The 14,764-nt window shown below is 36.2% G+C and overlaps 1 protein-coding gene across 2 annotated transcripts in view; it reads left to right on the top strand.

Moving 5' to 3' along the window:
* LOC148944655 (solute carrier family 35 member E3-like) overlaps nucleotides 1-14,764 on the top strand; it is a 100,597-nt gene that overhangs the window by 67,642 nt on the left and 18,191 nt on the right. The window contains exon 5 of one of the 2 annotated variants that reach the window (XM_089100187.1): nucleotides 3,734-3,816. In XM_089100187.1, the coding sequence (XP_088956313.1) occupies nucleotides 3,734-3,816 (83 nt within the window). Of the gene's footprint in view, nucleotides 1-2,504; nucleotides 2,738-3,733; nucleotides 3,817-14,764 lie in introns of those variants that run through there. The other variant, XM_089100188.1, reaches the window with a different exon arrangement.

Raw genomic sequence — 14,764 nt, 5'->3', positions numbered from 1 at the left:
TTTACACTGCTGAAAAATTAAAAAGAGCATCACAAGCATTTGGCGGTTTCTGTTTTAACCACTGCATCAGTCAGAAGACAGGCTTACTGTCTTGACAGTGTCTTCCATCAACTTCTCTAATCCAATTCAAAATACAAGTTGCTATTTCGTTTGTCCCTCATTCTCCGTTCTTCTGCTCCCAGAAAAAGCAATAATTATTCTTGTTTTATTCTTCTAAACTGTAAAATTATAACAAGCATACTTTCAAGAAAATCCAATCAACATTCCCTCTTGGTGTGATGTGCTAAGCAGTTTTTCTATTTCAAAGCATGCATCAACATGATACTGGTCAGCTTAATTATGTTGGCGGGTGACTTCTATGTAGCGACTGGTTGCCGTCTTATTCACTAGGTGGTTTGTGTAGGCTTACTTTTCAATTTCTGTTATATTCGGGGCAGACTGTATCATTTCACAGAGCACACACTTATATCTCCTTGGTTTTTGGAAGCTAAAGTCAAACTCGTTTAGGATCTTCTTTGAGGTCCCTTGCAAATGGGTCGGCTTTAAAATTTTTTTGCAGTTTTCAGTTTATTTTCTATACTTCTTGGCTTTATAAGACCGGCGTTAATGGGATTCCATAGCAGGTAAGTCCTTTATCTAGTTTCTTGTATGCTTATAGACATCCTCTGATATTTTTTTGGAGGGTCTGATTTCTTTGATAAAATTCTTGGCGATTGTTCTTAGCTGAATTTCTTACAACAAACTCCCCGAGATCTTGAGCTGCAAAAAAGAATTTAGACTAATTTTCTTCTCGTTTCAATCCTCATATCCTCCACGTAAAATGACTAACGGTGTTCTTTCTTCTTGTATCTGCTTTCAGAATTCGCTCTGAAAGAGGCTCACGATGAGAGGGGACACACAACCAATCTATTTGTCAGATTGTATTGCCAAGCTCACAATACTTCACAAAGATCTCTTTCCTTTGTTCACTTGAGGAGGTTTTTGCAAAACTTACACCTTGATATGTCCGAATGAATAGTTTTTGGCCTGTTTTTTCTTTCCTTAGTTTTAGCTTCACCTTTCCTCAGATCTCTTTCATAATCTTTTCTCAGAGCTCTCAAGATTTTTATTTCCTTATTTTAATTTGCACCCATATTTTAAAGTGAATTTAGACTTTAAGTGAAAGATTCAGACCTTTCATGTGGAAGAAGAGCTTTTTCTGTGTCTGAGGTTGCCTCTCTGGCTTCTTGTGGACCAGTTGTATCTGTTTCCTTACTCTCTGAGTCAAAGGCTTCATTGCTGGTGTCTTCGCCAATCAAAGGACTAGCTTCAGACAAATCTAAAACTGGTTGCTGATGTAAGTCGTTCAAAACAGACTGAACAGCCATGGATTTTGGACTGTACTGGGAATATGGTTAAATAGGGTTGACCTCTTTTTTACTGAAGAAAAAAGACTTGACAGTTTTTTGTAAGAGAAAGACAATTACCCCATATTCTCCATCCTCTACATTTTTGTGACCCCCCCCCCTCCCCCTGTGAAACTGTCAAAGTTCATCATTTTGTCAGAAATTACATATTGAGCTTTCATGTGTGTTGGGGAATTGGAAAAGAGGTGCCAGTAGAAGCTTTTCACCACCCTGTGAGGTGCCATCAGGAACTTCTAACCACTATTTATTACTTTCACCCCCCCCCCCCGGTAATCAACACGGTTGCCTAACAATGTGGTAGTTAGTGTTAGCACTTCAGTTGGAACAATCCTACTATATTACTTGTGATTGTGCGGTTGTTACTTCACTGCTAACATTTTTTTTATTCTGGAGACAGCTTAAGCCGTGTGGAGGAAATCTCGAGATACGTGATTTCTTCTTGACAGTTCTTTATGTTAATCTGAGATACGTTATTTCCAGCTTGGTAATATCTCCCAAACTGGAAGTCGGGGGGCAATCGAGATACACACCACTTGACGTAAAATTTTTCGGTAAATTGAACCGTGTCAAAAAATAAATTTTGCCGATACGTGGTTTCCGCTTGACATCGACGATATTGTGAGTAGAAGTATCTGTTAAGGGTTGGCTGCAAGATCCATAGATGATTTAGAACCACCCTATGCACAATTTCAGGAAATATATCCTGAGTATAAATAATTCAAATAGGATTGGCGGGGAAACCCATAGAGGATATGAAGACACCCTATACACATTTCTGGAGAAACATGTTGCGATTAATCTTCGGTAGAGATTGAATGCAAATCCAAAAGAGGGTTTTTAGATACCGTCTATATAGTACTGTAATATTTGCTTGTGTCGTTCATCAACATATCACCTAACTTACCTTAGAGTACCAATTGGGAAAAATTTGCGTGCAACACGAAACTCTGTTTAAAGATTTTTGTTTGCGAGTTAGAGTAGGAGAGCTTATGGCGTTTTAGTTGCTATGAAATTTAAGTTTAATCGCCGTATCCTAGGACATCTTTACAATGCTTTTTTAGTCCCGCATTTGCCTGCTTTTTCGTTTTTTTTTTGCAGCTTTTCACTCGCAGTAATATTGCTGATATTAAAAAGTGTTTTTACAAATATGTGATATACCTTCTTCGACTGCCCCTTTGGACTAGCAACACCGCTGTATCAACCAGATATGGAATCAATACCCCTTAGATGCTATCCGAAGAAGAACTAAGTCGTTTCGAAAGCGGCTAAATTTTGGCTCTACTTTCCTGAACGTATTAATATAGGATTGTCAATGGAAAAGTGTTAAATTTATTTGTGTTGTATCTTTTGTTTCTACTCCGCCAGTTACGACATTTTTGTACATTATGATGGGCAATACAGATTTATTATTATTATAGCAAGTTGAACTGTAAGCTCACCAGATTAGTAACCAGGAGCATGCCTTGTCGCTGCTGATGACACAGACGGAATCTAGGGACATCAAATGCAAAAAAAATAATAATATAGAAATAAAACGAAAAACAGTGTGATTTTTTTTTCTGGACAGTAACAAGCTAAATAGGGAAAAAAGAAAAGGAAAGCAAAAATTTTCTTTTCCTAGGAATCAAATATTATCCTGCATCCCGAACTTTTCAAAATTGAATAAGGAAAGGTAGTGTCATCTTAGAAACCATTGGAGGAAAACTACTTATTTACTAAAAACTGAAAAGGCAGGAAGCGTTGTAACCAAAGAAAATCAAATATGGAATCAGCATTTCAAAGAAGCTTATAAACAGTGAGAATTTGAATTATAATTTTTTTTCACTTTTCATCTATAAAATTAACCATGTAAAATTATATTTGTATTTTCCATTACCTATGGCTTATCCTTGTGATATAAAATTACCATATTAAAATTAATGTTATATAATTTTTGGTATAGAATACTTCGAGATGAACGATTGTTCCCAGAATAGTGAATCCTTACAATAATATTAGGGCTTGGAAGAGTATGAAAAGTAACCAAAAAAAAGAAAAAAAAAGAAGATCATTGGAGACATATCTCTTCATCCGTTCTTTCTAAAAATTCATTCTCAACATGAAATTCCAAATTAGTTTATTTGTCAACCCCCTTAGGTAAAACTTCACTCACCTTTCCTCACCGTCAGACTAAAATTGGTTTGCTGTGATGCAAACTTTTTTATTCTTTGAAGAGTATTGTTTGTTTTTTTATTTCCTCTCCTCTTTTACTCATTTTGGATTTCCATACCTATTAGTTATGGATAAATCGTGTTAATATATTATATTGAATTCTTTGACTTTTACAGATGATTGTGCTGTCGTCTGGGTGTGTTGCATTTTTCGTTAACTTATCCATTTACTGGGTAATTGGAAACACATCGGCTGTTACGTAAGTAGCACAATTTACTTTAGTATTTTTTGTTAACGTTAAAGTAATTTTTTTCAAGTGAAAGTAAAGAACAACATTCAAAACTAAAATAAGCAGAAATTGTGGTGTTTAGGAGGGGAGCTACCGTCCATTGACCTCATCTCTTTACGTTAAACTTTAACTGGTGCTTTCCCGTAAAAAAAATATACTCACCCCTCCCCTAATATCTGGTACAATACTGTTAAATGTTTGTATTACTGGACAAGTGGTCCACTGTGGACTACTCCAGGGTGGACCACCAAGGCCGTATCCAGGGGTATTAGTGGGTTTGAACACCCTCCCCCCTGAAATGTTTGTCTGATTCGTCAAAATGTAACAAAAATGGATATAAACAAATTTTGTATGCTTTTTTTTAGTTTTTTTTTGTGTACCCCTCCCCCCCGGAGAAAAATCCTTATGTAAAACACCCCCGATAAAAAACCTGGATACGACCCTGGGTTCACAATTACCATTCAGTTTGTATTGACTATACATTTGTGCTGGGGTTAATATGCTACTGCGGGGCAGTATCGCCCCTCAACTGGAAGGCTATTAAATTTGGGGTTTCCTTAGTTTTAGGTTAATTTGGTTATTTCTGAATTTTCGTTCGGTGGCATTTGGGTCATTTTCGGGCCAAAATTGTTTGTGGCCCAAAATGTCAGAATTCGGTACTAGTTTTAGGATTTATGTAGAAAGGATTTTCTGAGAATTATCTAGCATTTTATATATTTCAAACTAGTAATTTAGAAAGCGTGCTGAACGGTAAGTAAAGAGTGACCTCTTTTAGTCTACTTATATTTTACAGATGAATGTAGGATCATTTCTTTTTTGGATCTTGATAATCACCTAATATGCTTTGCAATTTGATAAACAAGAACAAATTATTTTTAAATTAAATAGTTTTCCGCCATGTTTTATATAGACACGAAAAAGAAGGTATGCAAACATGAGGATTTTTTAAATGAAAGTAGTGGCTAACTAAAATCCTATACGCAATGGCGGCAAATGTCCATGACTTGACATTAATGTCCATGTTGGCTGGGGTGGGTTGGGTGAGTGGCTAACTCTTGGCAGAAATGTATTTTTCACAATGTAGAGACGGGGAAATGTTGTTGGTTTTTTCGTTTTATCGCTGAAAAAAACAAAACAAAAAAATATTATTCAATGAAAGTGCCAAAAAAAGAAAAAAAAAAGAAAATATAGGAGCGGGGCAAAAGATCTTGGGGGAAGAGTAAGTTCTGACTAGATTTACGTTATTACGCCTATTTGAAGTGCCGCAGCAACATTTTGATTGCTTTTTCACCATCGGTGAAATGCCGTTGTTCTGTACCCTACAAAAATAGTATGTCCCAAGAAATATTTTTGCATCGTGTATACGAGCTAATACTTTATTGCTTGCTCCCGAAACCTAAATATATGTAACTTACTAACTAACTTACGTAACGAACTTCTATATTTAAGTATTTTTAATACGTATATTAGGGGTTTCGCCCCCTATTCAATACCTTGCTCTTTAAACTAAAGTTCGAATTTTGTTCCAATTCTTTAAAAATGACCGCTTAATCACAAATGCTTTTAATTAGAATAAATAGATCTTATGAAAGTAACAAATAATCTTTGGCTTAGAGAGCGAGGAATTGACTAGGGGGTGAACCCTATGATATACGTATTATTTTTTGTTTGTTTTAAGTTTTGATGGTGTTCCTTAATTTCATTTGAAAAACTTGTTTTTTTTTATTTAATTTCTTATCTTTTTTTAAATAATGCTGGGAAATCCGCCGTCCCCTTCATAGCAATGTCCCTTCCCCCATGAAAACTACCTTCATGGAAAGATCCTCCCATATAACCCCCGCTTTCGAAACGACTCAGTTCTTCTTCGGATAGCATCTAAGGGGTATTGATTCCATATCTGGTTGATACAGCGGTGTTGCTAGTCCAAAGGGACAGCCAAAAAAGGTATATCACATATTTGTAAAAACACTTTTTAATATCAGCAATATTACTGCGAGTGAAAAGCTGCCAAAAAACGAAAAAGCAGGCAAATGCGGGACTAAAAAAGCATATACGAGCTAATACTTTATTGCTTGCTCCCGAAACCTAAAACTTTGCGCAATCTGTTTATTTATTTCTAAAATTGCAGCACAAGGTAAAGCTCTGTAACTTTGTGCCAAAACATAACACCTATTAATTGTTGCCTATGTATTTAATTTTAAAGGGGATATGATTTTATGCCTAACATCGAGTGATTTCCACGCAAACATTTTACTAATACGAGTAATTGCAAAATTACGACATTGCGTGGAATCATTATTTACAGCCGTTTTGTATAATCTTTGCTATTTGGATGAAGGCAAGTTTCACTATCTTAAAATTTACCTTACCAGAATAAAAATTTGACTGATTAGCACAAGTATATAACTCCTTGCTCCTGAAAATGATAAAGCTCTGGCTTACAAGCTGCTTTTTTTATAGATGAGAAATATCTAAATAATGAAACTTTGGCGGCTGCTAACGCCTGGCTGTGAAGATCAACGGTCCTACAAATTTCAAATAAATGTGGAAGGTAGGTGGGGCTCAACTGTAGTGCAGAAGGTAGGTGGAGATCAGAAATTGTGGCCGCCTCTGAAAATCCACACGCTTTGTTTCCTTGGTCCAGAATTAATTGTTCCAAAGTTTCAAGTGAATTGGATGTCAGAAAAAAGAATACGCCACTAAAATCGTTTATTCTATTGTCCATTGGCCTAGGGTACTTGCCCTGCAATTTTCGAGACGATCTATGAAAAAAAATGCATGCCTACCTTTCTGCTGAAAATTTTGTGCTGGGGGGGGGGGTGATACTGTTGGGATCAATAACCCACTTTGCACCCCGTCAATACAGGTTGAATACTCTTGCATGATTCATCGTTAAACAAAATACAACGTATCTACCTTTCTGTTAAGAGTCGGTTAGGGGATTAGGGGCTTGTTGGAGGGGCTCTAGACCTACTTTGTGCCTCAAATCATGCAGAATAGAAAATATTTGCACGTTTTCAATTGAAGCAAGTGTAATAAAATTGCATTTTTGTTAAAAAGTTTGAAGTAGGACTGGTGGTGAGCTTTGTAGCGGCAATTTTTCAACTTTTGTTCTCCAGTCATACCTGTTAAAAAATGTTCCGTGATTCTAGTTCAAACAGAGAGCAAAGTTCTCACTCTTGTGCTAAAAAGCGGGGGATCGTTTTACAGAGGCCTAAGGCCTACTTTGGCTATCAAGTTATACAATTGATAATGCTTGTGTTATTCTGGTTCAATATGCCTATCCTTCTGCATAGAAGTTAGCAGATGGAAGGGTAGAGCTAATGGATATCAAAAGGCCCTTTTTTGTGTCCACTAATATAGATTTGACATCCTTGTGTGAGTGCAAAGTGCAAAATACCTACATGTCTGTAAATAAATCACACCTATTAAATTTTTTGGCATCATTCTAGTTCAAACAGAGAGCAAAGTTCTTACCCTTGTGTTAAAAAGCTGGAGATAGTATTGAAGAGGCCTAAGGCTTACTTTGGTTTTTAAGTCACGCAATTGATAATGCTTGTGTTAATCTGGTTCAGTCAAGGTGCAATACGCCCACCCTTTTGCTTGAAAGTTATCAGTTGGGAGGGTAGAAATAATGGATGGCGACAGACCCACTTTTTGCGTCCGCAAATTTCAAAATATTTGTATGATTTTCCCTCAAACAAAATGTAACATGCCTACTTTTTACTAAAAAGCTGATGGAAGGGATGATAGAGCTTCGTTGGATGGGTACGCCTCTACTTGGCTCACGTAAAGTGAAAATCAGTTCATGCTTCCGATTCAAACAAGATGCAATATGCCTGCCTTCAGGTCAGCCATGAGAGATGAAAGATGGCATTGAAGGGCCTCTTGCAAACTTTGGTATTCCAATGAGGTCCATTGACAATCTCTGCGTAATTCTTTTTCAAACGAGTCGTAACATGCCTACCTTGTTTCTGAAAAGTTGGTGATGGAGAGTAAGGGGATATAGGAAGGGACATAAGCGCACCTTTCACCCCCAACGATATACACTGGAAATTTTTGCATGATTCTGCTTCAAACAAGGTTTAATATGGCAGACTTTCTGCAAATAGAAATGGCTGGAAATGGCAGTCTGGTTTAATTACAATTTTGTAGCCTACTGCACTCTCCGTGGCACTAATGGCCCCCATTTCTTGTATAACCCCTTTTTAAGCTGCCATAGGTTTCTCTCATATCGGTTTCCCATACTATTTTGCTTAAACTCTTGCTTTATTATTTAAATATTGTTGCTGCTTAAGGTGTATTAATGCTTTATTAGTACTCCTTAGCGTAATCATCTCTTGCTTCCTTTCTATAACATGTTATTTTAGTTGTTGACAACCCAACTAAAAGGAAACATGGAGTATAGTAGCTGCGACAGTAAAATTGTTATACTTTATTTCAACTAATCTCAGTTCAGCCATTCCTTGTACGTCGGTCTATTTCATCGTATTAATACTAATTGAAAATCGCTACATAGTTTCGCTTCAAACAAGGGGCTACATGCCTACCTTTTCGAGAGAGAGAGAGAGAGAGAGAGAGAGAGAGAGAGAGAGAGAGAGAGAGAGAGAGAGAGAGAGAGAGAGAGAGAGAGAGAGAGAGAGAGAGAGAGAGAGAGAGAGAGAGAGAGAGAGAGAGAGAGAGAGAGAGAGAGAGAGAGAGAGAGAGAGAGAGAGAGAGAGAGAGAGAGAGAGAGAGAGAGAGAGAGAGAGAGAGAGAGAGAGAGAGAGAGAGAGAGAGAGAGAGAGAGAGAGAGAGAGAGAGAGAGAGAGAGAGAGAGAGAGAGAGAGAGAGAGAGAGAGAGAGAGAGAGAGAGAGAGAGAGAGAGAGAGAGAGAGAGAGAGAGAGAGAGAGAGAGAGAGAGAGAGAGAGAGAGAAAGAGAGAGAGAGAAAGAAAGAAAGAAAGAAAGAAAGAAAGAGAGAGAGAGGGAGAGAGAGAGAGAGAGAGAGAGAGAGAGAGGGGGAGAGAGAGAGAGTGAGAAAGAGAAAGAAGGAAAGAAAGAAAGAGAGAGAAAGAAGGAAAGAGAGAAAGAGAGAGAGAGAGGGAGAGAAAAACAGAGAGAGAGTGTATTTGCACAAACAATCGTAGCTAAATGACTAAATTTATGTGGTGCTACAAAACGAGTTCTTATAAAATGATGTAAAGAAGGGTACGAAAGAGTTCTGGTAGCGGTTTGTTAGAGCACGTACGGGCACAAGTTTCAGCTTCTCTTTCGTTTTGATTTTTTTCTGGGATTCTGGGGTTAAAATGCTATGGTGAGTAGGGTTAGATAGTGAGGACGGGGTGATATATGGCTAACGACTGGCAAACCTTTGGTCTTCCAACATACAAATTGAAAATGCTTGTATGATTACGCTTCAAAGAAGATACTATATGTGAACAAGTTGGCAGTAGGAGAGGAGAAGGGGTCTGGTTAAAAAAATATGCAAAAAGATATTGGTTCTGGCTCAATAAAATGCAACATACCTGTCTTTTGGCTAAAAGCTAGATTGATAGACGCAGGTAGAGAGGAGGAAGAAGGGGAGAATTCAAAGGATCCCTTTTTGCATATTGTTTTCGGCCATTTAATGCAGCAAAGCATTAATTTTGGCCGAAAGTAGGCGAAAATACCACATGATCCGCAATTATGAAATAGCTATTTGACTTAAGGTATTGAAAAAACCTTATAAAAATCTACCAGTTTCAGTGCGCAAATTTACTTTCACATGTTTTAAGGCTATTATATTTTTCTCTGGCCTTGCTATGAAAGTGGTCTCGGCTCAGTTTTGAGCAAAGTCATTACCCAGCTTTTTGGGGTGTTCACCATGACAAAGAAGTTATCAGCCATTAAAATTGTTTCGAATTTTATGTCTCAAGAACAAATTTTGTACAAATTTACTGATACAATAAACTTTAATCACCTCTTCGAGGAGTATTGATGAGTGTTAAAAATAAATTTTATCTCTCTTAGTTCATAGTTAGATTTCCTTGTCGTAGACCAATTGTCATTCTGATAGCGTAATTTAGGTACCTCCATTTGTGGTATTTTGTCACGTCTGGAATTAATGGTTCCGACGTAAGTACTCGTCGCATCCGTGACTCGCTGTGCTCAGTGGAGGTTTAGGATACGACGTAGGCAAATATTTTCAAATCTCAGTAATCTCTTCTCTGATTGCTGGTTAAGGTGCCAGTTTTCTGAACCGTAAAAAAGAACTGAGAACATATTGCTATTAAACAGTTCAGTTTCAAGCAAGTGGCAAGTCAAAATTAAAAGTAAGAAAAGAAAAAAGAGAAAAAGGTAAAAACGAAAAATGGTGAAATAGTTAAAAAATAGCAAAAGCAGTTCCAAATGTCTGTGGTTTATGTAACTCTAAAAATGCAGAGTAAGCTCAAACATGTTCGGTCAGGCAGCAGTTTCAAATTGAAGCAGGTAAACTATCAGGAAGTAGCTTCAAATTGAAGCAGGCAAACTATCAGGCAGCAGTTTCAAACTGAAGCAGAGAAACTCTCAGGCAGCAGCTTCAAATTGAAGCACGCAAACTATGAGGTAGCAGTTTCAAATTGAAGCAGGCAAACTACAAGGTAGCAGTTTCAAATTGAAGGAGGCAAACTATCAGGCAGCAGTTTCAAATTGAAGCACGCAAACTATGAGGTAGCAGTTTCAAATTGAAGCAGGCAAACTACAAGGGAGCAGTTTCAAATTGAAGTAGGCAAACTATCAGGCAGCAGCTTCAAATTGAAGCACGCAAACTATCAGGAAGTAGTTTCAAATTGAAGCAGGCAAACTATCAGGCAGCAGTTTCAAATTGAAGCAGACAAACCATCAGGCAGCAGTTTCAAATTGAAACTAGAATGGAACCTAGAAGTGCTTAAGTTAGTGCAACGATTCCTTGACCCCATAACCAAAATGTTGTCTTACAGCAGAAGAAAGAAAAAATTACAGATCCTAAAGAGAACGCTTTTTATCAAAGGCCCAAAGGGTACTGTCTTCTACATTTATAAGCCATTTCTGTTTGTGATTACGATTGAGTTTGTGATTTCACTTTCAGTGTCTGGGACTAAAGCAGAAGAACGGGGCTACAAGTGCGAATTAGTTCTCTCATTGTTGAAGAAAGTTGACGTTTTCCTTTGCTCCCTTCTTAGCAGTGATTAATTTTAAAAAGTTTTTCCACAAAACAAGTTTTTCAAAGAAAAGTAAAGAGATCCATCAAACTAAAACAGGAATTAAGTCAAATAATCTTCCAAGCATAAAATTACCACAAAACACCATCAATACATAAATGAAACCCAAAACGAATATAAATTACAATAAATAACCGAGTCAAACTCAAAATGAGTAAAAATTAACGTAAGTAGTGCTGACAACCCCCATGGCGTCTCAAGACCAGAAAAAATTTGCACTTTGCTGAAAACAAAATACATTTTAAATGTTTTCACTTTTTAACTTTATCAAATAAAAATTCGTGAAACTTTTAGGAATAAATATCTGTATATGCATATTAAAATGACAATCCACGGTCATTTTTTTTTTCAGTAAAGTGCAAATTATGTTCTGGTCTTGAGAAGGCATGGGGGCTGTCAGCACTATTCATGTTAATTTTTGCCCGTTTTGAGTTTGACTCGGTTTATTTACTGTAATTTCTGTCCGTAGTAATAATAGTAGCAGTAGTAGAAGCAGTAGTAATAGGATGTAAATATTTTCTTTTTGTTAGTTCAACATTCCCCTCAACACGGCCTGTTATTTTCAACTTCACACGCCAAGCTGTTCCTAAGATATTGTTTTTACACCCTTTTGACAACCTACATGCAGATGGCGTGTTGTGATTAAGTTCACCCCCCCCCCCCCCCAGAAAAAATTTCTTGAAAATTTCACCTTCATACCCTTAGGCATAGTTGTAATAGTAGTCACAGTAGCAGTATTGGTATTATTAGTAATAGTATTAATAGAAATAGCGGTAGTACTAGTAGCAGCAGCAGTATTAACGTATTGCCTTTACAAGTAGTTGGAAAAGAAGTAGTAGTTGAAGAAGCAGGAGTTGTAAATTTAGCAGAGATAGAAGTATTATAGTAGCGTGCACATATTAACTTTTGGTCAGATTATTTTCCCCTTTTAGCATTAGTTCCAACTTAATAACCAAATCAATTCTTGAGATATGTTCTTTTGCCAAAGTGCATGCACATAGAGTCTTTTCATTTAGATGAAATTTTCCCTCAATATTTTAAATGGAGTAGTGTGGTAGTAGTAGTAGTAGTATAACAGTAGAGAGGGGGCGCTACTCCGAACAGCACACCAAATATGGGCATAGAGTCCCTAGGGGAAATGGATTTCTGGGAAATTGATTGCGTAATCGATTGGGAATTTGGAACACCTGTGCTGTCAGTCATTAATCAAATTTTTTCCGGGCAAAGTTTAATAATGTCTGACAGGTACTGTCAATCATTAATCAAATTGTTTCCAGGCAAAGTTTAATAATGTCTGACAGGTACTGTCAACATTTCTCCAGGAATGGATCCAAGTCATTAATGTCTTTGCCTCGGAAACAACTCTTTTGGTCGAACTCCAAAAGATATTAATAACCAAACGCCATGGAAACAGTTCTCCAAGAAACATCTTACCGATGAATTGTTTTAGCGCGGAAATCAGGTTTCTTATTAATTTGAAATGCGGTAGCGCAGAGATGCCAAAAACAAAAGGAACACGCTGAAATTACGTTTAGGGATTATTTGGGCGAAACCGTTTTATCCATTTTATGGGATTATTTCGGCGAATCAGTTAGAGACATTTTAAAAGAAGATTTTAGGAAAGGTTTTAGAAGAGAATTTGAGGGTCAAACTCTGTGGTCGTTATAATACACAAGTTCCATTTGAACAGTGTTGTGAGGTCCTCTACCCCAACCCCAAAGGGTTCCAATCCCTCTACCCCAACCCCGAAGGAAGCCCCCGGTGCGCAAAGGTACCCCCAGCTCCCCCAGCGCCCCCGCCCCCCAAACGCCCTCCTCAGACCCTCAACTGCCCTCCCGTGGTCCTCAAAGGGCCCCCCGCCCCCCAAAGGGCCCCCCCGACCCCAAAGGCCCTCCCCCGGCCCTCAAAGGTCCCCCAGGCCCGAGAACTGCCACCGGCCCGGAAAGCGCCGCAGGGGGATGCGCCGCAGGTCGGGGAAAGCGCCACAGGGATGCGCCGCAGGGATGCGCCGATTTTTGTTAGAGTTCTAGTTTACTTTAATTTTAGTTAAGAGTTTGATATTTTACCTTTGAGTTTCAGTTAGAGTTCTTGTTTAGTGTTAGTTAAGAGTTTAGAGTTTTTAGCTTAGAGTTTTTGTTGAAGTTCTAGTTTAGTTTAGTTTTAGTTAATAGTTTTGAGTTTTAGCTTAGAGTCTTAGCTTAAGAGTTTTTGTTAGAGTTCTAGTTTAGTTTAATTTTAGTTAAGAGTTTGATGTTTTACCTTTGAGTTTCAGTTAGAGTTCTAGTTTAGTTTAGTTTTAGTTAAGAATTTAGAGTTTTTAGCATAGAGTCTTAGCTTATAGTTTTTTTTTAATTTATAGTTTAGTTTAGTTTTAGTTAATAGTTTAGAGATTTAGCTTAGATTCTTAGCTTAGAGTTTTTGTTAGAGTTCTAGTTTACTTTTATTTTATTTTAGAGTTTAGAGTTTTAGCTTAGTCTTAGCTTAGAGTTTTTTTTGTTAGACTTCTAGTTTAGTTTAATTTTAGTTAAGAGTTTGATTTTTTTTACCTTTGAGTTTCAGTTAGAATTTCAGTTTAGTTTCAGTTAAGAGTTTGGTGTTTTACCTTAGAGTCTTAGCTTAGAGTTTTAATTTGAGTTCTAGTTTAGTTTAGTTTTAGGTAAGATTTTAGAATTTTAGCTTAGAGTTTTTTTGTTAGAGTTCTAGTTTAGTTTAATTTTAGCTAAGAGTTTGATTTTTTTTACCTATGAGTTTCAGTTAGAGTTCTAGTTTAGTTTTAGTTAAGAGTTTAGAGTTTTTAGCTTAGAGCTTTTGTTGAAGTTCTAGTTTATTTTAGTTTTAGTTTATAGTTTAGAGTTTTAGCTTAGAGTCTTAGCTTAGAGTTTTTGTTAGAGTTCTAGTTTAGTTTAATTTTAGTTAAGAGTTTGATGTCTTACCTTTGAGTTTCAGTTAGAGTTCTAGTATAGTTTAGTTTTAGTTAAGAATTTAGAGTTTTTAGCTTAGAGTCTTAGCTTAGAGTTTTTGTTGAAGTTCTAGTATATTTTAGTTTTAGTTAATAGTTTAGAGTTTTAGCTTAGAGTCTTAGCTTAGAGTTTTTGTTAGAGTTCTAGTTTATTTTAATTTTATTTTAGAGTTTAGAGTTTTAGCTTAGTATTAGCTTAGAGTTTTTTGTTAGAGTTCTAGTTTAGTTTAATTTTAGTTTAGAGTTTGATTTTTTTACATTTGAGTTTCAGTTAGAGTTTTAGTTTAGTTTTAGTTAAGAGTTTGATGTTTTACCTTAGAGTCTTAGCTTAGAGTTTTAATTTGAGTTCTAGTTTAGTTCAGTTTTAGTTAAGATTTTATAATTTTAGCTTAGAGTTTTTTTTTTTAGAGTTCTATTTTAGTTTAATTTTATATAAGATTTTGATTTTTTTAACAATGAGTTTCATTTATAGTTATAGTTTAGTTTTATTTAAGAGTTTAGATTTTTTAGCTTAGAGTTTTTATTTAAGTTATAGTTTAGTTTAGTTTTAGTTAATAGTTTATATTTTAGCTTAGAGTCTTAGCTTAGAGTTTTTTTTATAGTTATAGTTTAGTTTAATTTTAGTTAATAGTTTGATGTTTTAAATTTGAGTTTCATTTAGAGTTATAGTTTAGTTTAGTTTTATTTAAGAATTTAGAGTTTTTATATTAGAGTCTTAGCTTAGAGTTTTTGTTGAAGTTCTAGTTTAGTTTAGTTTT

This window comes from Artemia sp. Qi Xiang Cuo, chromosome 14 (genome assembly GCF_049724085.1).
Source record: "Artemia sp. Qi Xiang Cuo chromosome 14, ASM4972408v1, whole genome shotgun sequence".
In the NCBI taxonomy this organism is placed as follows: domain Eukaryota; kingdom Metazoa; phylum Arthropoda; class Branchiopoda; order Anostraca; family Artemiidae; genus Artemia; species Artemia sp. Qi Xiang Cuo.
The sequence above is the reverse complement of the archived record's forward strand: the minus strand, read 5'-3'. Positions and strand labels throughout refer to the sequence as shown.